General features: G+C 33.3%; 2 protein-coding genes and 2 long non-coding RNA genes across 7 annotated transcripts; 3 read left to right on the plus strand and 1 right to left on the minus strand.

The window, feature by feature from the left end:
• Positions 1-1,205: 1,205 nt before the first annotated feature.
• Positions 1,206-2,902, plus strand: LOC136270508 (kyphoscoliosis peptidase-like). The gene has a single exon (XM_066068125.1). The coding sequence runs from the start codon at positions 1,767-1,769 to the stop codon at positions 2,439-2,441; it is 675 nt and encodes a 224-aa protein (XP_065924197.1). The 5' UTR covers positions 1,206-1,766; the 3' UTR covers positions 2,442-2,902.
• A 1,381-nt stretch (positions 2,903-4,283) lies between these two features.
• LOC105343733 (uncharacterized) lies at positions 4,284-17,208 on the plus strand. Of its 4 annotated transcripts, none has more exons than XM_034472750.2 (5): positions 4,284-5,329; positions 5,705-5,854; positions 7,075-7,171; positions 15,143-15,459; positions 16,994-17,208. In XM_034472750.2, the coding sequence occupies exons 1-5, from the start codon at positions 4,459-4,461 to the stop codon at positions 17,083-17,085; spliced, it is 1,527 nt and encodes a 508-aa protein (XP_034328641.2). In that variant the 5' UTR covers positions 4,284-4,458; the 3' UTR covers positions 17,086-17,208. The 4 variants fall into 4 exon arrangements, with proteins under 4 accessions (XP_034328641.2, XP_065924196.1, XP_011449505.3 ...); XM_066068124.1 differs by lacking the exons at positions 15,143-15,459; positions 16,994-17,208 and adding exons at positions 8,078-8,232; positions 8,763-9,958 and having other exon boundaries at positions 4,285-5,329; XM_011451203.4 differs by lacking the exons at positions 15,143-15,459; positions 16,994-17,208 and adding exons at positions 8,078-8,400; positions 8,763-9,958 and having other exon boundaries at positions 4,286-5,329.
• LOC136270509 (uncharacterized) lies at positions 13,062-14,291 on the plus strand. The gene is made up of 2 exons (XR_010708258.1): positions 13,062-13,500; positions 13,818-14,291. It is a non-coding gene; the product is annotated as an uncharacterized lncRNA (long non-coding RNA).
• LOC136270510 (uncharacterized) lies at positions 14,092-15,150 on the minus strand. Its single transcript, XR_010708259.1, has 2 exons — positions 15,038-15,150; positions 14,092-14,698 (listed from the first exon to the last, which is right to left on the minus strand). It is a non-coding gene; the product is annotated as an uncharacterized lncRNA (long non-coding RNA).
• Positions 17,209-24,317: the final 7,109 nt, after the last annotated feature.

Genomic DNA, 24,317 nt, shown 5'->3' on the forward strand with positions numbered 1-24,317 from the left:
TTTGAATGAATGTTTATTTCTCTCAAACCATATCAATGGTACATGAGGAACAAAAAAACAAAAATATTTACAATTGTACAAATGCAGGGTCAAGTTAGGAAGAGTACAGAGTTAAATGAAACGACCTAATATGGACAATTTTTTTAATGAATCAATGTCATTGGTATTCATAAGGTTCCCAAATGTATAAGCATTAACATTTGTGGAATATTTTTCTTCAATTAATTTGTTGTGGAGTGAAGAAAATGCCTGGCATTCCATAACAGTGGTATTCGTCACCCAAAGTTTTTTTTATTACATAATGAACAAATTCTATGACATCTTTTTATGTTATATATATTCCAACTTCAGTTTCAATCGGTAATTTATGATTACAGGTTCTAAATTTTGCAAAAATGAATCTTAAATCATTTGGAAGATTTTTAAGATAAGTTTCCTGTCCAAAGCTTTTCTTAAAGATTCTGTAATTCAAACATTTGGGTGCATTTTCTACATTCCTGAACCAATCTTGTAAAAACTGATTTATGAGCGTCTCTTTAACAATAGATTTTAGCCAGTTGATACTAGAAAAACTTTGATTAATCCAGACATAGGAAGGACCACATGAGTTAAGAATATCTCTAACATATTTCAACCATGGGTGCATAAACGAACCCTCAGAAAAACATCTATAAAAATAGCGATACATTATATATATATATATATATATGCGTAAGCTTACAATCATGTGCCAGTAAAAGTTTGGCCCAATAAGTTATTATTAAAACATTTAAATTGATTAGAATAGGAATTTAAAGTAGGAATTATGATATTCAAGTGTGTTTTCAGTAAAATTAGTAGTTATATATATAGTGATTTAATGAGATGCACGCGCTGGAGTCTTGAAATCATATTTTATTATAGAAGTTGTCTTTAATTTATTTTATTACGCATGTACATGAAGTAGTTTGACAATAATAATTGTTGTAAATCTGTGAAATTGATAAAAAATTTGTAGAAAAATATAAAGTCATTTTAATCAATCTGGGGCCAATGTCAGAGGCGATGTCATAATTATATTTATGGTTATATTATCATGATTCTGGACATGAGCGGTGTTAATTGATAATGTTTCACAAAAGTCGCTGGAATTTGGGTCCTGCGCATCTAAATATATAAATGCAAATTCCAAAGTAAACACAGCTCTCTCTCCGAGACGTCTAGGGCTTAATCTCGGGAATAACTTTATTATGAATGTTGTTTATTATTCATCCTTGAAGAAGTGAGTGGGTTGCAGTGATGAGTCCCTCCCTAACTCTTTTAAACCAGCTGTTCTTTTAACAAAGACCGGATTTTTTCGGGGAGAGAATTTATGACTGATCATAACGTGTAACTGCTAGCGGCCAAAACAAGAAACGGAGGGAGAAAGTTGATATCTCCACACCCGTCGTGAACCTCTGTGCATTTTCTCCGTACACATGCTGTTCGGCGATTTCTGATAAGTCTGTCCCACTGCCACTCACAATAGGGGAGATGCTACATCATATTCCTCGTCTATCTGGCATCTTACAAGTGAGAGAATAATTACCGTACACTAATATCAAAGCAAGGAAGAACAACGAAACATTCACTGTTTCTATTTTTTTTAAAAATAGGACTGGTGTATTTCTATTGGAGCGTGTATAATCTCCTGATCCTTGGGGCGAATAACAAAATCACGCATCTCGACATTGTGTGTATTTTATTTTTATTAAACGAGTGAACAGGATTTGCATTGAGTGGACAATATGGCACAAGTAGAGCTTCCCAGGCTGACAGAGGGGTATCTCGGCCCACAGGCCAAGTTTTACTCCTACGGACTGACGACCATGTCCCATCCAGAACCCGTCATCCACTCGGACACCAACCAGGTGGAAATCGTGATAGGAACCACCGAGAAAACCAGATTCACCACCAAACTCTTGGGCGTGGATCCAAAGGGGGAGTGTAACCAGTTTGTTCTCACACAGGTCCAAGGGAGCGAGTTTCACTTCACTATAGCTGTTCCAAGGACGGGCTTCTTTAAGTTTCAGATCTATGCCTTGCCCAATTCCGAGGCCGGACCAAACATGATAAACGTCTACAATTATTTGTTAAATATTCAGAAAGTGGACAGGTACGTGGAAGCATTCCCCAAACAGTATCCCCTGTGGAAGCAGGAGGGGTGTTTCCTGTACGAGCCCCTCATGTTGATGAAAGGGATCAAGGAGCCATCGGTCAAATTCAGGATGCTGGTACCCAAGGCGGTGGATGTGCAACTCAAAGTGCACGAGGACTGGATTAAGATGGATCAAGTGGAGCCGGATATATACGAGGCGTACGTGGATTTCAGTGCCGGATACCCCGCTGGTGCCAAAGTCAAGCTCAACGTTAAATCGGGGCGGAGTCACAAGTTTGACACTTTACTGGAGTATACTATTTGATTTATTTATTTGTGAAAAAGAAAACTTTTTGAATTGTGAAACTTTGTGCTTTTGCGTAACGGTGCCATGTTTGGAGAATGTATTTTCTGTGTTGTGTATATTATTTAAATTAAAATTTGGTAAAAATTACGACATCTATAGATTTTTTCCGTATTGAAGTTGATGGATAACTATAAAATACTCTTGTGTCAAGAAACATCGGTAATGTGAAATGTTGGCACCACGCGAATCTGATGCATATTTATGTATAGAGACATTTCTTTTGAAAAGAATTTCATTCACTGATCATTCCGAACTTTATGAGAGTTAAGAAGAAAAAGAAAGAAATAGAAAATGACAACATGCTTTAATGCATGTATGCTTATTGTGAATTGTTTTCCTCATGCACTCTCTGGGCTAAAACATGTAGCAGATTTTTTTTTCAGAGTACAGATTTATTAAACCATTGTGAAAACATTGAATCAAGTGTTGCATATATTTACTCTTGAATTTACGGTTTATGTTTGAATCATCAATTTATTACATTTATCCCAAAAAAAAAATACATGAATTTTAACACTATTTTGCAAGAATGTATACATGCAGTATCTCTAATTTACATCCCATTTTTTTTTTAATTGAAAATGAAGGTTATGAATGTTCTGTTAAGAGAATAAAGGAACTGACAAAAAAAAGCGTGTCTGCTATAGCACATGTCCCTCATACCCTCTACCAAATACAAAGCTATGCTAAAACTAGATGTTGCCAAGATTTTTGGGAATTTGCCAAGAGACAGAAGCAAACACATGCAGATATTGAACTCTTCATAGGTGTAATCATGATGTTTGTTTGTTTCGAGTGCATGCTGAAATATTTTATCTGATGAAAAAAATTGGTTTTTCTTTCAAGAGCTTCTGAGAATTACAACGTGGGTTTAATTATAAACAGCCTCCGAAAGAAATGAAAAACCAAATATTTCTGTAGTATTCAACAAAAGATATACTGAAATTTGATAAAATAGAACTAATTTAACCCTGCTTTCTCGAGATTTATTATAGTTCGTTGCATGGCGAATCTCAATTCAAGCATTCATGATGCAGTGCATTTGGTCGCCGAGTCTTGGTGCCATAAAAAATTAAAATGATTGTTATCATTTGTCCAAAAGGGTACCCCTATTGTACGGATAATTCTTCCTACAGTTTTTAAGATTTAGGAAGTTGATATTTTGCAGGTCAATTGTACATATCTTAGAGAGATGCATGTTACTTGCATTTTGAAAAATCTGTTGAACGCTGAATATTGAATATAGGGTACCCCTATTGTACGGACAGCTCCTATACAGTTTTCAAGATAGGAAGTTGATGTTTTGCGAATCAATTGTACATTTATCAGATATGTGCATATTACTTGGTTGTTTTTTGATAATTAATGAAAAAATGCTACTAGTTGAACTTAGTAATTTTTATGGCAGAATATTGCATATAGCATCAGAGACATAAATAACATTTATTTATGTCTCTGGTGGCATGTATAGGGTACCCCATTTCTCTGGATAGGTAGTGTTTATAAATTCAGGGATGATAAATGTCTTGTGGAGACTGTTCACATAAAAGAAAATCATTGACAGCTTTTCACTTGTTTTAATATGCTATGCTTCGAATTTTGCTATTCGATCAGCGTAGGTTTTACCCAACAACAAAAACACCAAACCACCATATCGACATTCTTAAAATAAAATAATATTATTGCTTTCGAAATACATGTAGATAAGTTTGTATATTATCCGGACTGCATGTGAATTATGTTCATTGGTATAGGACTGTCTTATGAAAAATACTTATCAATGTAGTTATTAAAAAGAATCGGGATCGGCATTCTGTTTCCTGAAATCCTCAAAGCGAAACGAAACAAACAAACCCTGGATTTAGATATTTATCATTTTATGTTTTGATTTCAACTAACCCTGTCTTACCTAACTTTGGAGAAATGTTGTGCATCAAAATTTGCTGATAATAAGTATTCTCTACTGATTTAAAATATGTCCGGGAGAGTCAATAATAAAGAATACGACTGTTTAATGATCTACAACCATGCCCGGTCAAGATTATCAAGAGTGGATGACAACGAATTGTCGCTAAGGATTGTGGAACGTGCAGACCAGCAACTGACAGCCTGGGGATACAGGAACAACCACTATTATGACAGGGACAGCATTCCCGGAAGGAATGTGTTTACCGAACTGTTTAGAGTTGTGGATTCTTCTCAGTTTGTGTTGCTGATTCTGACAAGAGGATTTCTGAATAATTGCTGGATTCGTTATTGTCAAATGGCAGCATTTAAGAGTCTAATTGACGAATCCACCCGTCCCGAATGCGTAGCATCACATCGTTTAATTCCCATTCTGATCAATATATCAGAAAATGAAATCCCACAAGAGTTAGGACAATTACAACACATTTGTTTTATGAATGATTGGGACACAAATGAAAGAGAATGGAGAAAGTTGAAGAATGCATTGGATGGTCATCCTATGCAGGAATCAACCCAAAGAAGCATTGGTGCTGATGTACCACCAGTAACTAGGCAGCATTTTTCCCAAGGAATCTCAGAATCCCCTAACACTCCAGCAGTACCCAGCGACACTGGAGCCAGTCCCATCAGCAATGCCCCTTCTAGCAGGTCTGCCCGGACAGCCATAGTTACTCCCAACAGTTCAGGAAACTATAATGCTCAGAGTGATCAGGGTAGATTATCTTCTGAGGATTCCATGGACTCTATGAACTCTTTATCAAGTAGTTTATTATTTTCACGTCCTTCATTATCGACCAGTACCAACGCTTCTTCCACAGGTAGCAGTGCAGCTCAGCATGTACCATTAATGCAGCAATCTAATCAAAACCAAAATTCAAGTCAGTGCTCTAATTAAGTCTGTTTTAAAAGTAATTAAGAAGTTCTGTGGTAAATGGTGTACACATCTATAGAATCTTTTATCGAATATTTTAGCATACATTTGTACAGCTAAATTTATACCAAAATATATACTAAATTGGCAATGAATGTTCCAAAAATTCTAAATAATATCTGTGCATGTAAAAATTGCTCAAAAAACCATTATAAGGCTTTTGTCATAATTATGAACCATGTTATCCAGTGATCACTGATCATATTTAATGGCATTAACATAATTCAGAATTTAATGTTGGATATTATAAAAGTAAATAAAACTAAACTAAAGTGCATTTACATGTAACTGAAATAGAATGATATTAATATTTTCTCTGCAGTACCACATAGACAGAGTGAGGACCTTGTCACATTATCTGGACATGGATCCTTATCTGGTGAACAGCCTCACGAACCAGTAGCGAGATCTATCAGAACTAGATTGAGTGAGACAAATCGACCAGTCACCCACACCAGCAGTGTACAGGGAGGTAAGACTTGAGTAGACTGTGGAGTATCTAAAGTATGATGTGTATATTAGTGTTCAGGGGGTACCGTAAGTCTTAAAAATACTATAGATTATATAAAGTAACTACATGCTGTGTGATGCATGTGTATTATATGCTGATGGAATCATGAAAAGATAAATTAAATCTTTGCTAATGTGCTTGCCTTGTATGTATTTGGGTTATGAGATTTGGTGAAAGAATTCAAGAGGTCCATGTGTTGTCTTTTCCTGAAAAAACTTTCATAATTTATAATGTTACATGTACTGTTGATATGAATGACGTCACCTCTGCCGATTTAAAAAAAAAAATTTCGACCAATTTTGTGCACGCATAAACTCAGAGACTATTAGAGATATAATAATGAAATCTTCAGGAAGCTTAGACCACAGTTTGTAGTTGTGCCAATTGTTTTTATTTTATGCCAGTGGTGCCATTTTTTGAAGATCAGCTAGGCACAACAATTGGGTACAAATTTTGAATAAAAATTTATAAATTTTTGTACGTTTTGGTCGGTATCTTTTTATCAGTTGATATTTTGTTAAGTTATATATAACAAAAGTGGTAGAGAATGAAAAGTTCTTTCCAACAAAATCAATACAAAGCGGCTGGCCCCTTTATTTAGGGGCCAAGTAACTCGTAAGGTCTATTACAAATAACTTAAAAACGATTAAGATTTTGTTATACATTATAGAAGCAAAGTTGTTGATATCTATCTGGAAAATTCATTGCCACACCCATTTATTATGTAATAAAGGATTTTAATACATTATCTGAAAGTGGGGGGGGGGGTAATTCTGAAATTGTATCGATTATTTGTGGTTTCCTTTAAAACAGAAATCGACTGGAAGACCTACTCGTTACTCGTAGCGAGATCATATCTAGTTATTATTATTAACTTTGAATGAAATTCAGCTAGTCTTGATATTTTAAGGCTTCTGTCCAAATATCACTCCTAATGAATCTTAGGTGATGTTTTCCAGTGCTTCGCAAGTGAGAATCAGAGGAAAATGGTAGCATCTAGCAAAAATTCAAAATACTGTACAAACTTTCATTTGAAATCATAAAATAGCTAGGACAAAGTTTCCTATCTTTATTCCTGCTGCAATTTTATCTATTGACTTTATAGACTCTTGTTGTGATTTGTTTATAAAATATATTGAACTTTCAGAAACCAGCTTTGATTTGTTTTTGTGACTTTTCAGACACCAGTATAGATGGATCTTCTTCAATAAGTCATTCTTTTACTGGGGATGAGGACATCACGATACCTAAAGAAACGGCATCGACTGTGACTCCTGGGTAATGATTTATTTCAAAACAAACTTGCAATTCAGTTTTGATCAACATATCACATTTAATTTTGAGAACATATCACATACATGTATCTGCGAAAAACTGCAAGCTACGGAAGTTGGCTTTTTGGTTTACCAATATCAGTAATTTCCCAAAATTTTAAACTACACTTTCACAGATCTATCTTAGACTCAGTTTGATTGCAATTATAAAAAATGACCAAAATATGATGTAATTTTATTTTAAATTCCTCTTTTTATAATAGGTCACCTGAGTCACTCAGATGACCTATTACTCTTAAGCTGTCTTTGTTTATCACACTCATAGTAGTAATTCCCTTGTTAGAAAACTGTTACCAGGTATTTTGATTATAAATAGTCCTCTACAGGTGAATCATTCTAGAACGGTCCCAACTTTTCTATATTTGAAATCCTATTTAGCACTACAAAACAACATTTCTTTAAGAAATAAAGAAAGAGATAGGCGACATGTATTACTTACCAGTATGCAGTACTCTCAAAATGCTTGTTAATTATAAATATATGCAATGATTAAAGTGCATCATATTTAAATTATGATCATTCAGTTTTGGAATGTTTATAAATATATATTTAGTCAGCTATTGCAATTTAGATATTCTTGTATTGGTGGAATTTGTAAATACACCCAGTTTCTAACTAATCATTTACTGATGTCAAGCGGATGTTTTTTAGCAAAGGTTATTTTTTTCAAAATTTAGAATATGACATTTGTTGAAACCTCATTTATGAAACACAAGAAACAATAAAAACCAAATGTTCTCCATAATACCCCTTTACCTCAATCACTTTGTTTATGGTTGTACAAACAAAAATAATAATTTTTTTTATGTACTTCACATGTATGCACTGTTTTTTTTCCCCATTCTTGTAGAACAATGCATTTGCTGTCCTTTGATGTGGAACCCGATGCTCTACAGTCTATACAGTCTATGACCCCTACAACAGCAGCAACAGTCCAGCAATCTGTAGCCAGTCCCCAGAACCATTCTTCTTCTCCTAGTCTTTCACAGAGCACCCCTGATTCAGGCATTGAACTGGGCAGTCCTGAATTAGGGCCCCTTAATGTGATGTCTATTTTGAACGTAGATAGAGCACTAGAGAGTTCCCCTGCAAGCAATCAGATTGCTAACTCAGTCTCACAGCAGAATGGGCCCGACACAGCTGTTACCCAAAGTCCAGAGAGGCCGAATACAGGTGAAAGCTGGGAAATATTTTATTTAAAGGATAACTTTACACCATGAACGCTTTTGTATGCCATAAATAGCAAGTTTTTGTATGGTAAAAAAAAAACCTGTAGGTCTTTGGCTTCTCAACAAAATAATTTTTTATTTAGGTAAAGTTCTGCAGTTACCTTTGTAAAAGCATTTTCCCAAGTCAAGGGTTTCTGTCTGCTCAGCTCTACACTTTATGCAGAGCAAAGCAGATCAGAAACCCTTGACTTGGGAAGATGTGCAAAAGTTAATGCCAAATTATCATGCAGCCATAAAGACTGAGGCAGTGTTAATTTTTTTGTATACACCTGTACATAAATAATTTTTTTTTGCATTTATTTTCAGAGGAAAGAGAGGGACCTTCATTCATGTTCCGAGCCTTTCATTTTTCACTTCATGCAATTTTACAACCAGACAAAGTGTATTACCCACCATAGTATACTGAAATCAAATGTGACAATGTAAAGGAAATGGAAGACTATGACTGTATTCATCTCAGAGTAGCTGCAAAACTGTTGCCCTGTGCTCAAATTTAGCTTAAAATGTCAAATATCATTTTTCAATCAAATATTTTTCCACACTGAATTAAAAAATTAAGAGTGATGAAATATTATGGCATATATTTTGTGAAAAATAAAAAATTGTCAACTTTTGGGGAGATCGAGAAAAAAATTGTAGCGCTGATGTCTATCAATAATTCGAATTTTTTGCTTTAAGCAGCTAGTTTTAAAGTAGAGGTACCGTAGCAAAATTTGTTGATAGAATGATATAGTACCAGTAAATGACTTACTTGTACAAGTTTTTGATTAACAGCTTTAATGTATTTATTGCATACTAACCATTTAATATTCAAGTCAACCAATTTAATGTTACCTTTCATAAAAATTATGTTAGGCCACACCAATATATTTTCTTGTTTGTTGGACCCCGAGTGCTCATATTATAATAAAACTGTACAAATAATATTATTATAATTTTCCGCATCAGTAGATTCTGCGCTGTTTTCTGTTTTATTTCGCTCTATTTTTTTTGTATTTTGAAAATTTTAAATTTATAAATCAGAAACAAGTAGGAAAAATATAACCGTCCACACAAATTTATTAATGTACTGCCTAAAAATTTTGACTACCATTAAAAATGATTTTATTGTTTTATCGCTCGCCCGCCCACACTCTTTTCCAGTGGATGTCCGACAAACAAGAAATGATATTGGAGTGGCCTTAAGTCTAATAACGTTTTTTAAAAATATACGTTTCTGAAATCCAAACTTTCTATTGGTTTCCATTATAACTTATATTATAGCACTCTACTACATGTACTAGTATATAATGTAGTCACTGAACTTTTTTTTCAACATTAATTTTAAAGACACATTATGATTTGATATATGTTATAATTGTAATAATTTAGAAGTCAAATTAAAACTTGTTGTTGTATTGTCTGTAGATGTATCCATTTTGAATACTTGTGATAGTTGTTTGTTTGCAAAGTCATGTGTGAAATGTTTATTGTAACATAAGGTCTATCAAATTTAAGAATCATTATTTTATAAATAAAGATGAAATATTGTGCTGGACACATTAAATAATGATAACACGTGAAGTTTTTTTTGTTTTGTTTGATCAGATGATGCCTTCCCTCAATTTTAAAGTAACCAGATTATGCCCTGCGCAAGCGCGGGAATTAACACTTTACACATTATTATATATAATCTTATCTTGCCCCATTGATATTGGCTTCGCCCTCTGAACGGTTACACAATGCTTACATGTAATATGTTCAACCATATTTTTTTTAGTCGGCTCGCGAAGCTTTATTAAAAAGATTTTCCTTTAAAAGTAATCAATTATCATAGGTCTTCTGATGGTTAAAAGATATCTATACTTATAAATTAAGGCATTTTGCAAATAAACTACAAAATGCCTGCACCAGAGTACTTGTTTGTACCTTTGGTATTTCAACACATGTGAGATGATGTCCGTAAGGTATAATTGAATTTTAACTGATACATGTAAGTTGTTACATTCTCTCACCAGAGGTCGTACTACACAAGCGAGAGTTTATATTAACATCTTTCAACTAATTAATAAATTGATTATGAAATGTAAGTAAAGTTCACTAAATTACTGTTAACGTTCATAAGTACGTACATCAGGTAAAAGAAACAGCCAAATCGTCTCCTGTGAGACTGATTCTAACATCAACTTGATTATTTCGTGCAGTCCGTGACCAATCGATAAACAGGGCTGTGAATTTTAGTCCTGTTAGTTTCAGCCGCTGTAGATTTCGACCAATCGATGAACAGGGCGTGTAGATTTCAGTCCGGCTGTTTCTATAGAGCTATGAATTAACTATAAGTTTCCATAAGAAATAGAAGAAATACTACTTGGTAGATGTATTTCAAATTTTCATTTTCCATTTTCAATGTTTATAATGATGAATATAGAAGTTTATAATGCTATGTCAAAATTTGAAAGTCAAATATCAATTAGTTATAAGCAAGGGAACAGAGTTCATAATTCTTTGTTTTGTAAACAAAGCTCGAATTTAGTCATTGTTTACATATGTATTGTTTTGGTGTAAGTTTCAATCAAATGTATCGTTCTTTTGTTGATAATAGTATTTATGAAGATATTAAATTACTTTAAATTTATTTTTACAAGTCATTTTGTTTAAGAACAAATCACATTTTTTGTAAAAAAAAAAAAACAAAACAAAAAAAACAAACAAACAAAAACCATGAGACTCGGGCTTTGTTTACATATTACAATCAATTCTTACCTCTGCGTCTCGCTTGTAACTTGACTTTAACATTCAATATTTTGGTCAATCATCTAAAATGCACCAGTAAACCATTTTATAAATAAAAAAAAATAAAATTTTTGATCTAAAATCGTGTTAAAGACATTTAATGAATTCAAGAAGTATTTGTTTTAATCCACCCCTTCATTCAACCCTAAAACAGAGGGAAACAAATTGGGTATTCGGAACTCGTAAAATGACGGCTCAATAAAATTCTGCATCCACATGCGATTTTATTTTATCGTTAATATCCTGTATGCTTTTGGGTGTGTTAGAATACATACTTTAAAACATACGTTTAATAAAAGAAATCTTGCTACAAGTGAAAATTTAAGGTCAAGATCTAGTAAATGAAAGGTGCCTGCAGCTCCTGATATACATGTACAATAACTTTGTTTGATAGGTTGTGCCGGGGCTAAAATTTTGGTAAACACAATGAAAAATCATGTTTATACTGTCATTTTCAATGAAAGGAATTGAGGAACAAATTTCGAAGTTTTGTCCATTTTAACTAATAAAATATATCTAGAATTCCTACAGTCTTCCCCAAAACGGAATTAAACAAGCTCCTGACCTCCTCTTTAAAATGATGTCAAATTGAATATATAGGTATCGGGATTACTTTTCCCATGATTTAACATAGAATGTCATGAAATTGTTTAATGTTCTACATAATTCCTTTACACCGTAAAGTACGGGAAAAAGATTCTTCAAATCAATTATTCATGACGTCATAATGGTTCTAGAACCTAAGACAGTCTTCTTCTTCTCCTCCGTTAATAAGCAGTTGACCTCATTGACTGAGTGATGATAACCCCAGCAGTCTGGAATCATTTACTAAATCTTGACATTGTGAATCTGGTTAATTCGACACCTTGATATTTTTTAAAACATTATTAAACAGTTGTTAAAGATAGGAAAAAATAGGAAAACCCCCCAAAACAAAACACAATGTGATATAAAAAAACCCCAAACAAACAAAAACTAATTTCTATTCGTGAATGAAAAACAGTTAAAATTAAACAACAAACTACAAAAGATATATATGTTTAATATTAATAATTAATAATAAAGAATTACTGTAAATTTTAAAGCACATTATATAATTTATTCCTTATATTATCTGCATCATATTTATAATAAACATTTTAAAACAATGTGCTCTTCAATGTGTACCTTGTTTAATTGCTATTTTTTTAAAAACACGATGACAGCAGTGTATTCCTAGTATACATGGAAGGGGTACCAGCTATATAGGTGCTGTAAGACAGTGTATTCGATCCCCGTACACACGGAAGACGTGATCGAGGTATTAATTATGAGGAAGTTTAAGGAGCATGGTCACGATTTTGGGCAAAAATTATTTTTCCGATTTTAATGTTTACAATGCTTCAGTAATGCATTTTTAATAGGAAACCAAAATTTGAGTGTCATTTGTTGAGTTTTAGGCGAGTACATTACAGAGCTTACAATTCTTTGCTATGTAAACAAAGCTTTTGTTTACATATTTTGAATGCTGAAGTGAAAATTCCAATTTATTGACCTAAAATAAATATGTTTAACGTTAGAAACTGTTTATTTATGCTAAAAATGAATAAAAAGATAGACAAATCAGCTTGAAAAAGATTTTTTACTGGTATATTGAACCTATGTAAACAAAAACAGGGCACGAGCCTTGTTTACATGACGAAGAATTCTGAGCTCTCTATATTGCTTATAACTTAACAACTGACTCTCAAATTTCATTAGATCATTAGAAATGCATTTCTAAAGCATTGTAAATAATAAAAACAGAAAAACGGAATTTGACTTAAATCGTGACCATGCCCCTTTAAAGAATAGACCCTGTAAATACATGGGCCTCCTTTTGTCACTTGTTCAAGCGACTTCAAGAAGACAACAGCAATGGGTAACAGCACAGTGTAAATTATATATCAACTCATTCAATTAAAAAATAAATGTTAAATCATTCAGTAGCTAATAAATTATTTTGTATCTGTAAATAAATGTGGTCGTAAGTAAAAAGTTACTTTTAAAATCTCAAAAACTCACCTTGTTCACAAACCAATCTGATTAAAATCGGATCCTTTGATCCGCTCACTTAGATAGCGATCTAAGTGAGCGGATAAAAGGATCTGATTTTTTGTTTTTTAGCGTGCTTGATTTTTTTTACAAAGCGAAAGTAGGACAACTATAATCTAAGATCAAGACCGATATCAAATACCGCAAAATGAATTTACTGCTGGATTCAAACAAGCATTAATACGTGTTTATATTAAAGGTACTGATTTTTTTCTCCTTTTATTATTTCATTAATTATTTGCTATTTAACTTCTGAACTATTTGGAACCTTACTGATCAAACGACTGTATCATGTATATATGTGATCAAAATGGCGGTTATACCACAGGAGTCGGCGATTTTATCAATTTGTTGTAATAAATGAGAAAAAAGCTCACTGGTATGATTATGCGTGTTTCTCATTTATTTACAACAACTTGATAAAATCGCCGACTCCTGTGGTTATACAGTGTTATATAGACTCATAGGTTTGAATAAGTGTTTATAAATGTAACTTTTTGTTTTTGTTCACAACAGCGATTATGGCTCGAAGAGACTTGGATTATGACTGTTTACTAATTTACAACCACGAAGATTCTAGTTTTTCGGATGGGGGCACAAGGGAGGACAGCTCATTGTTGTTCCGCTATGTTGATTTTGTCGATCGCAAATTGAATTCATGCGAATATAGTATTCACCATCTTGATAGAGATAGTATTCCTGGGAGAAGTGTGTTTTACGAACTGGAGAGAGTTATCGAATCTTCACAAGTTATACTACTGATTTTGGATAAAGGATTTTTAAGAAACTCTTGGAAGTGTTTTTCCCAAGAAGCAGCAATCAAGAACCTCATTGACACATCTACCGACCCAAAATGCACCACATCAAACCGTTTGATTCCAGTACTTATTCATTTAGAAAAAAATGAAATCCCATCTGCGTTAAAAACATTAACACCAATAGAGATTATGGAGGAATCGGACATAGACAAAAAATGGAAAAATCTTAAGATAGCCATAGATTCGCATTTTGGACAGGAGAGAATTCCAAGAAATATTTGGCCAAAAACCCGCAACTAACCCCAGAACCCCAATATGCTCCAGCAGTGTCCAAGGAACCAAGAGTCAATCCCAAAAGCAATGGTCCTTCATGCAGGTCTGCCATATTACCCAATCAAAACACAGTCAACACACCTGACTCACTTATTAGGGTGTTATAACCGGATGGCCTATTGCTATAATGTTTTTCACATTCAATATGGTAGTCCCTTGTAGTAAATTGATATTTTGTTTAGGTTATTAGTCTTCTAATGAGGAATCCACAGGGGTTGAACTGTAGTCTCTATGTCTTTCAGTCATTCAATATCTGTTCCAACTTGTCCAAATTTCAAATTCTATTTAGCACCGGAAACAACATTCCTGTAAGAAAGTAAGAAAGAGAGAGGGGATGTTTATTGCTTATGCAATATTCTCAAAATGCATTTTCCTTTGAAATATTGATACATGCATTAATTTAATTATGATCCCTGTCTATTGTATTTATTTTTTAATGTTTAAAATTCCTATCTGCAATAGTTGGTTTACCTATGGCACTGTAAAATTTCATGTAATGGTGAAATTTGTAAATATTCAGTCTTTAACTCATGATTTACTAATATCAAAGTAGAGCTTTGAAATGATTTTATTTTCTTCAAAATTAAAAGCTGTTTTTGATAACCAATGTACATCTATAAAATATAACAATCTAATCCAAATTACCTTAGTCACCTCTCTTATACACTGTAGTTGTACAAATGTAAAATAATGAAATTTTGAATGTACTTCACGTATATGTTGTGTACTCTATGTTTTCCTTTCCTGTAGAACACTGCGTTTGCAGTCAACCGTGGAAACGGATGCTCCTCAGCCCATGACCTCTACAACAGCAGCAACAGTCCAGCAATCTGTAACCAGTCCCCAGAATCATTCCTTTACTCCTAGTCTTTCACAGAGCACTTCTGATTCAGGCATTGGATTAATGAGTCCTGAATTAGGGTCCCTCAATGTGGCCTCATTTTTGCCTGTAGGTGAGGCACCAGAGAGCCTTTATCCAAGCAATCAGATTGATAACTCGGTCACACTGCAGGATAAGCCTGACTCAGCTGTAAACCAAAGTCCAGAGGGACCAAAAACATGTACAGGTGATTATTGTTATATTTTTTATTCAAGTTTTTTCCTACCATATTTCATGCATCTTCGCTAGCCAAGGGTTTTCGGTCCACTTTGCTCCCCATAAACCCTTGGCGGATTTCATTACGAAAACTCGGTGATGTGGTGGCACTTTCTAGCGAGCAACTCGAGTTGCACCCCTTGCATATATATACAAACAACGGGTTATATGCACATCATGGCATTAATACAACTTAAAAACATGTTGACTACCTAATTAACGATGCTATTAACAGTGATTAAATACGAATTAAGTTATAACATAGGGAAAGCACTGGATGTTTTACTCAGGACCTGTACCGGGAGTGAAAAAGTCGCCGATTTATATAAAAGCTGTCATGCCATAAAACCAGGTATCGTTGTCGTGAATATTGTGGACAAAAGAAATTACCCGGTAAATAAAACATAGCTTATTGAACCTTTAAAAGCAATAACCATAAGCAGGAACGTATATATACTAACGGGATAGGCAACTTCTACATTCGCCATATTTACTTCCCATTCTATCACGCGAGCCTTGACAAGTTCAATCCCAGTAAAATATATACGTTTTTTAAGCGATCTGGTTAGACCATAATTTTACAAGCACTGCGATTGGATCAGCTACTCGCAGCTGCAGCCAATCATAAAACGGAGTTTGTCACCGAGTTTTTCTAATGAAATCCGCCAAGGGTTTATGGGGAGCAAAGTGGACTGAAAACCCTTGGCTCGCGAAAGTGTATTTCATGTGCAAGTACTTATTTAAAATACTGGTACATTTTTATAATCAGATTTACTACTAGCTTTTATAGTATAGAACAGATACCAAGTTGTGGGGATGATTTTAATGCACCATCCCACGTAGATCCAGGTTGACAGGCCATATAGCTACTGTTTCTCATGTACAAAGATTTTGAAATTAACAGTGCACAAAATGTGTCCCAGGTTTGGGTTTACAGTTACTAGCCTAATTTTCTTAAACTTTGTAGGAATATTTGATAACAGAATTTTTTCATTGACATTTTACTACTTATGTTATTTTGCTTGCCACTGAGATTCTCTTCTTTGCCACTGAAATTCTCAAGATGAGAACTCCCCCACCCCCTGCCCTGAAAGTGACATAGCGTGATTTAATTTGCTTATAGTAAAATATGTTGAATTTAACACGCTTCACTTTCAAAGGTTGATGATAAGTCTCAGGCACATGATGAGATAAATTCAGTTGTAAAATGTATAAGGAATAATTTAACATGGGTTATATTTCAATAAAATATATATGGAAATTAGATTAATTACAGGTAGTCCAAAACTCCCATAACTTTTGTTTGCCCCAAATTGCATTGTTTTTGTATGTACAGAACTGTTGCTCTATGGCTTGTCAACCCAGATTTTTTCATTAAGCTATAGTTCTACATGTATTGCCACAAAAGTTTGTTACAAATGAGCTTCAGTGAAGACAAACCAGAGCCAATGTACATTTTTATAATTATGCTTGTACACAAATGAACCATTTCTTTAATTTTTCAGAGGATGGAGAGAGACCTTCATTCTTTTTCCGAGCCATTCATTTTTCACTTCATGCCATTTTTCAACCAGACAAAGTGTATGCACCACCTTAATGGGCCACTAAATCTGACATTGCAAAGAAGTTGTGATACATGTACTATATATTTGTCTCAAAAAGCTGCAGAACTGTTGCGCTATACTCAAATTTGGCTTGAAATAAATGTCTAATAACATTATTTATGTCAATTATTTTTTGCAAAATGAACTACAAAATTAATTATTTTAAATATGAAAAAACTATAGGTAGTGTAGCTTTTTAGTTTTTTTGTCATCCTGAATTTTTTTTGAAGAGCCACAGTTCTACAGCTAGTTTTGCTTGAAGTAACTAGTGGAAGTAGATGGTAGAAAAGGGGTAGAAATATAAACAAAGGAAAATAGATTGGTTGTATATCATTAACTGCTTTAATGTATTTATTACATACTAACCATATAATATATTCAAAAGTGAGAAACAATAACTGTGCTCCAGTTGACAGTCCAACACACTTTTGGGGAACAGTTTCTCAAATCAGCTTAAAAACTATTGGATTCTCTAAAGATATTCTTGCATGCGCATGTGTATTGATGATTTGAAAGACATTCATTTAATATAGCAATTTTGGAATAGAATATATTTTGAAGAAAAAAAATAATGCTAGTACTCTGTATAAATGTATATATAAATAATTGTTTCTGCTGTATTTGAACTTTGGATATACAAGTCAGTAGTAGATGATGCTTTATCCACAGATTACGTTAGAAAAATCACTACAATGTGACATAAAGTCCTAAAAATATGTCACAGTCACGGGCTTTTGACGTAAAAAATATTTCTTTTTATGGCAATATCATTTCCTATTATTATAATTGAAGAAATAATCTTGTTATACGAGGGTTGTCCCAAAATAGCGTAGAGAAGTGGCGTTATTCAGTTAATAGAAGACAAAGGAAGATGAAATTTGTGCCACAAAGGGTTAAAAAAATTGCATTCAAATAATGTTTTAAAATCAAATATTGTTTGAGATTAAATAAGTGAAATGAAAGCATGTTAGATCAGAAATTCGACATAAGGCGCAAAGTCAAAAACAAAAAGTTAAAATCAACATAATGAAATGAAAATTGCGAGGAAAAGTACTTTTTGAATGAAAAAATCCAAATAAAACATACATTGATATTTGATAATAATTCTATTATTTACTTAGAAAATGTTTGGGCTATTATTATGATAAAAACAAAACTTTTAAATATTATATAGCGCGTTTTGTGACAAATTGGAAAGTTAACTCGTAATGAAATGACGATGTCAGCGTTTAAGGCGGCGCAGCAGTAACTGGTACAATTTTGTAAAAACCATGAAATAAATCCTAAGCGGCTTTGTAAGTAAATGAAATTAACAAAATCGATTAGAAATGCGTTTTGTGAATAAGTAGTTAAAGAACATTGAAAATATTTGAACAATTATGATGACAATTAGTAAAGAAAAGAAACCCCGAACGATATCAATGGACGTCAAAATTTCGGTAAGACGGACGTTAGACAACAGGTAATACGAGGGTCAATCAAAAAATACGAAGACTTTTGTCATAGCTATGTTACTTAACGTCATATCATTACTAAATTTGGTAGACATAATATAGCAATAGTTTCAAACAATTTGCAAGAAAAAAAGTTGATAAATTTCTTTATTTCTAAGAATTATCTAGAATCTAATCCTGCAAATATGAGGTCACGGCGCACGGTCAAAATTTGTGTTATGTCAACAATAAACCATATAATGTTGAAAGTAATATCTCTATTAATTGGGCTTAAAACCAAATAAAATTGAAACTTCATATTGAGTATATTCATGGTATTTTATTTACCAAATAATGACGGGATATATTGTTTTGTCGAACAGATATTAGTAACTAAAGACAAAAAGTCCGTTTTAGAATTGACTAAAAACATCGACGTCGCCGGACGTCACGGCGCAACGAGAAGTACAAACAAAATGGATATAACTCAGGAAAAAGCCGATACAAGCTGTGAAAATGCTCAATGGTGCAAAAAATAAGTCAACAATTATTTGCAAGTTTGTGTTTAACTGTAATAAATTTTGTTGGGGTGGTGGTCATTGTATTTTGAATATAAAACAGTCCGAAAGAGAGTAGAATATCTGTAAATATTTATTAAAAAAAGAAGTAACGTCAACCGACGTTCGGGTTATCCTTACTGTAAACTAAGAGATACACGGTTAGCAAATGAAAACTTTGAAGAACTAACTTATGATTCTCGAACAAATGTGTGCAAATAAGATGTTAAGTGGTTCAGTACCATTTAAATTGAAAGGAGAAAGGCTCAAGAGACTAAGCATCATAAAGATGGGGTATATCTATAAACTGTGCGTGTTTAATCTTGACGTCATGTTTTGAACGTTACCGTGCGCCGTGGTGACAAAACATGTTGTTTTTAAAAAGGGGTAACAAAAATACCCTTTCATCAAATGGACTAAAACTTCGCATATCAATAACATAAGTGTTGGTGCACAGATTAATCTGTCAAGAATGACTTATATAAAAAATATATGATAGAGAGCCACATTGTCTTCGTATTTTTTGATTGACCCTCGTACAGGGCAAGTTTGGAGCCGACAGATCGTTTGTACTTAGAAAATATTTAAAACAAAAAACAAAACTAGAAATATATGTTGAATATGCACTCAGGGTACATGTTCAAAGATGATATTTTTTCTAAGACATTTTCGGAAATAAAACGTAAATGTTATCGTAAAACGATGTGGAGGGTATAGCAACAACGTAAAACTGGAAAATTTCGACGTCGCACATTGCGCCGCCTGACAAAACTTCTTGTTGATAATTATTTATTTTCTCGAGAAATAAATAAAGTACAGATTTGAATTTTTCAGTATTGTTTGCCAAAGGGTCATTTGAGAAAACATAGAAGTCTAATGAAATTGCAGTGAACAAATTATAAATTATGTGTCCTGTCTACATTATTTTAGGACAACCCTTGTATGAAAAAGAGTATTTTTGACGTCGGGCGTCTGTGATCGCAGTGTGGAGAGAACCCCATAATGTGACGTTTTCTTTCTTTCTTCTTCTTCTTCTTCTTCTATTAACGTGGCTCCAGTGTTAAGCATTTTCGCACATGAATCGAAATAAACAATAAATCAAAGTATACTTTTTGAAAATGTTTTCTTTCCCAAACAGTGTAGCCACTGTGTAGAAACGGACTAGGGTAACGCTCTTTACGATGGCGATAGGAAAGCACGCTTCGATTATTTTACACTAAATTTACGCATTTGTTGGGATGGTATGACGAAATAAATACACTAATTTACACGATTTGAAATGTATAAACGTAACAAGTTCAGTTTATTCGCTCAAACCAAATAATTTGGTACAAGAGAAACATATATAATACACATAAATACAAATCGTCAGAGGTACATACAAACAGGTACATTTTCATACAGGGAAAAAAATATGAATAAAAAAGGACAGACTACAGAATCACTACTTATGTAAGATTATGTTATAAAGGATCAAAATAGGAGAACAACTAAGAGGAGCAGACAGCATCAAAAATATTTGAAATAAATACAAACAATTTTCTTAGCGATTTACAATTGCAATTAGTCACGATTTCAGGGAACTTAAAAAAAATTCGTCTTTTTCAATATTCTGTGTTTAGGTATTTTTTTCCTTATTTCTTCTAGGGCTGAACATTCTAAAATATAATGAAAGTCATCACCAATGAGACCTTTATTACACAAAAGACATAGCCTCTCATTCAACCTGAAGGAATGTTATACCATCTGCCTTTCTCTACAGGGAAACGATGGTTTGATGTGCGGAATTTAATGAATTTCTTTCTTAGTTTTACAGGTAAAATATCAAGATACTTCTCAAAGCCTAAATATGGTTTTAAAATTTTATACACATGACCTCTGGAAGAACAATTTTTATCATTGGACCATATTTGCATAAATTGGTCTTTTAGTCTTTGGTTTACAGTAGCAGATAACCATTCTATATTGACAAAATTATGGTTCTGCCAGACATATTGTAGCCCACACATGTTCAAAATTCTTTGAATACAATCTATCCATGGGATTTTACAATCGCTATTAAAATGTTGTAAAAATAAATATCTGTACACTGTATATACAATTTTGTTCTCAGGGCTTATTAGCATTTCCCCCCAATATGTAATTATTCTTGTATAAACATTAATATACAACGGGTAGCGCCCTATTTCTCCATATATCATAAAATTTGGTGTTGTGCTTCTTAAATTAAGTACTGTTTTCAAAAATTTCAGATGTACACGTTCAATAATATCTAGATTTTCAAAGCCCCAAATTTCGCAGCCGTACAATAAACTTGGTAAAACAACCTTATCAAACAAATCAAATTGACAATTTACTGGTAAATTAAAATTTTTAATTTTTCTTATAACACCATACATGGCCTTTTGAGCCTGTTCACACAAATGCTTTTTTGCTTTAGTAAATAAACCAGTTCTTGACAGAACGATACCCAGGTATTTGAATTCTTTAACATTTTCAATAACTTCTTCTTTATAATAAAAAAAACTTTTTCGATGTTGCACCTTTGGAGAAAACCATTAGCTTTGTTTTGTTAACATTGAGTTTCCACCGAGTACAATATGAATAAAATTCGTTGAGGGCATTTTGTAAGTCTTCAGTAGATTCCGCCATTATGACGGTATCGTCAGCGTAAAATAAAATAAGAAGTTTCAAATGTAATGATTACTCGTTTTCGATTTCATTACTTATGCTTTGCAGACCAATAATGTTATTTTCCAATAGAAAGTCTTCTAGGTCGTTGATGTACAAGGAAAATAAAAAAGGGGCAAGGTAAAATAATTTCTTTTTTCTTTTCATGAAACTGTCACAGAGAATTGTATTGTCAAAATATGATCTAAAGTTGAATAGTTTTTTCTAAACCCAACTTAGTTTTCATAGATAAGATTTGTCTCAGTGGCGTATGCTTCCAGACGATTGGCTAAAATACTAGTGAAAAGTTTACCTGTCGGTCGTCTTTGGTCGGGTTTTGCGGTATGTATTGCTAAATATATTGCTAAACTGAATTTGAACTTAAACGTAACAATTGTAAAACTTTTGCAGAATCTTTTCTTTACAATAGCGAAAGAGGAAGGAAAGTTTTCGACTATGATTAGGGTAAAGCAATTCTGTGACTAGGGTAAAATTTTTAAAACTTTAAACGTGATTAGGGTAACGCTCTAAGGAATTTCATATAAAGAGCATAAATGTCTTCTTGCATACTTTTTAGAGTCTATCTAAGGGGCTATTTTTGTAGATAAGAAACGCGCTCTTCTAGCAAATCTATAACCCATTACGTAAAACACCACAACACTGAAAAATACACGATTTAATCACACGTATTGCTATTTGATGTCTGACAAAGACATATTTATGCATGATTTATATTTAATGAATAAGAATTGCCAACATATTTCAATAGTAATATAACGTTATGAACAAAATTTGTGTTCTACAATGACCATGTCGACGTCAAGCGATTTTAACCCAATTCCATCCGGTCTATATCTTTCTTATGGAGAAACATTGGAAGTTCTTATTTCACACAAAGATTGCTTATGACCTAATGGTGTGTCATGACCTTGACCAAAGGTCATTTGGGCAAGGTCAAGGTCACTGGCAGAAAAAATACAAAATTCGTGTCCGGTCCATATCTTTCCAATGGAGAGTTATTGGAAGTTCTTACTTCACACAAAGATTGCTTATGACCGACTGGTGTGTCATGACCTTGATCCAAGGTTATTTGGGCAAGGTCAAGGTCACTGGCAGAAAAAATACAAAAAATCGTGTCCGGTCCATATCTTTCTTATGGAGAAACATTGGAAGTTCTTAATTCACACAAAGATTGCTTATGACCTAAGGGTGTGTCATGACCTTAATCAAAGGTCATTTGGGCAAGGTCAAGGTTGTTGGGGAAAATGGTGCAACATTTGTGTCCGGTCATTATCTTTCTTATGGAGAAGCATTGAATGTTCTAACTTCACACAAATATTGCTTATGACCAAAGGGTGTGTCATGACCTTGACCTAAGGTCATTTGGGCAAGGTCAAGGTCACTGGCAGAAAAAGTGAAAAATTCGTGTCCGGTCATTATCTTTCTTATGGATAAGCATTGAATGTTCGTACTTCCCACAAATATTGCTTACATTTGTATGACCAACAGTTTTAAAAATAATAGAGCAGTTGTTATTTATAGAAAATGGACGGTGAAATAGATTCATCCAATATTTTCTATAATTGGAAAAATACACACATTATGATTTTTATCTTAGCGGGGGGGGGGGGGTATCAATTGTGAGCTTGCTCACAGTACCTCTAGTTTTTCATGTAATTATTTACTCTTATCAATCCTCTAAACGGAAAATAACAAGATGTTTAATCACAATGATTACAATTAATTTGTACAAGCAGTTAAAGTAGGAAATATACGCCCTTATACAGATGTCGGGTCCGAAAACTAAATCATTTATTTTGTTCTTTCCAATTTAAAGTTTTGAATTTGAAAAATAAAAAATAAATCAGAAAACAGTGATACCTTGCGGAAAGTTCAATTTTATTTCGTTATACGTATCTTCTAGTAGTTTTGACTTTTTTCTGGTTTTATGTAGGGAAAATATTTTTCTACGTGGTTATAGTATGATCAAATAAAAAAATTATAATTATTTGATTGCATAGCATCCCCCGTCATGCTGTAAACTTTGAATTTTATTCTCGGTTGGTGTAAAAACAAAATTAACAACCTATTTATACCACCAAGTAAAATCAAAATTTACAAACCTTGTTAACAATATCAATGAACCCATGCACCCGTGTTACAAACACTTCGAGCACACCCATTGACCTAGTTTTGTCAACACCGACTGTAAAGGTACACGAGTTCGACGTACTTAACATAGACTCGTCCGTTAGCGACCACGAGGCTATTTACATTTCCCTTTCCATCGATATTAAACTTTACCGTGCATCATACGAGCGTAATATTTGGGTATATAAAGACGCAGATTTTGAAAAATTAAATTCTCTTATCTACAACTGCGATTGGGATATTATATTTAATAGCGCTTCAAATATTGATGCGGCAGTTGCACAATTTACTTCAGCATTTATGTCATATATTCGTGAATATGTACCTGAAAAAACTATAACTATATATGCAATCTCATGATAAACCGTGGTACGACTCGGTGCTTCGTCAAACTAGGAGGATTAGGGATTGCTT

The sequence above is a fragment of the Magallana gigas genome, chromosome 8, assembly GCF_963853765.1.
Source record: "Magallana gigas chromosome 8, xbMagGiga1.1, whole genome shotgun sequence".
Taxonomy (NCBI): Eukaryota; Metazoa; Mollusca; class Bivalvia; order Ostreida; family Ostreidae; genus Magallana; species Magallana gigas.

What these genes read in the sequence shown, in the direction of transcription:
- LOC105343733 (XM_011451203.4), top strand. Translation starts at nt 4,459, where the DNA reads ATGTCCGGGAGAGTCAATAATAAAGAATACGACTGTTTAATGATCTAC. An exon ending in TAATCAAAACCAAAATTCAA is followed by an intron (nt 5,330 to 5,704) that starts GTCAGTGCTCTA and finishes TTTTCTCTGCAG; the next exon opens with TACCACATAGACAGAGTGAG. An exon ending in CACCAGCAGTGTACAGGGAG is followed by an intron (nt 5,855 to 7,074) that starts GTAAGACTTGAG and finishes GTGACTTTTCAG; the next exon opens with ACACCAGTATAGATGGATCT.
- LOC136270508 (XM_066068125.1), top strand. Translation starts at nt 1,767, where the DNA reads ATGGCACAAGTAGAGCTTCCCAGGCTGACAGAGGGGTATCTCGGCCCA.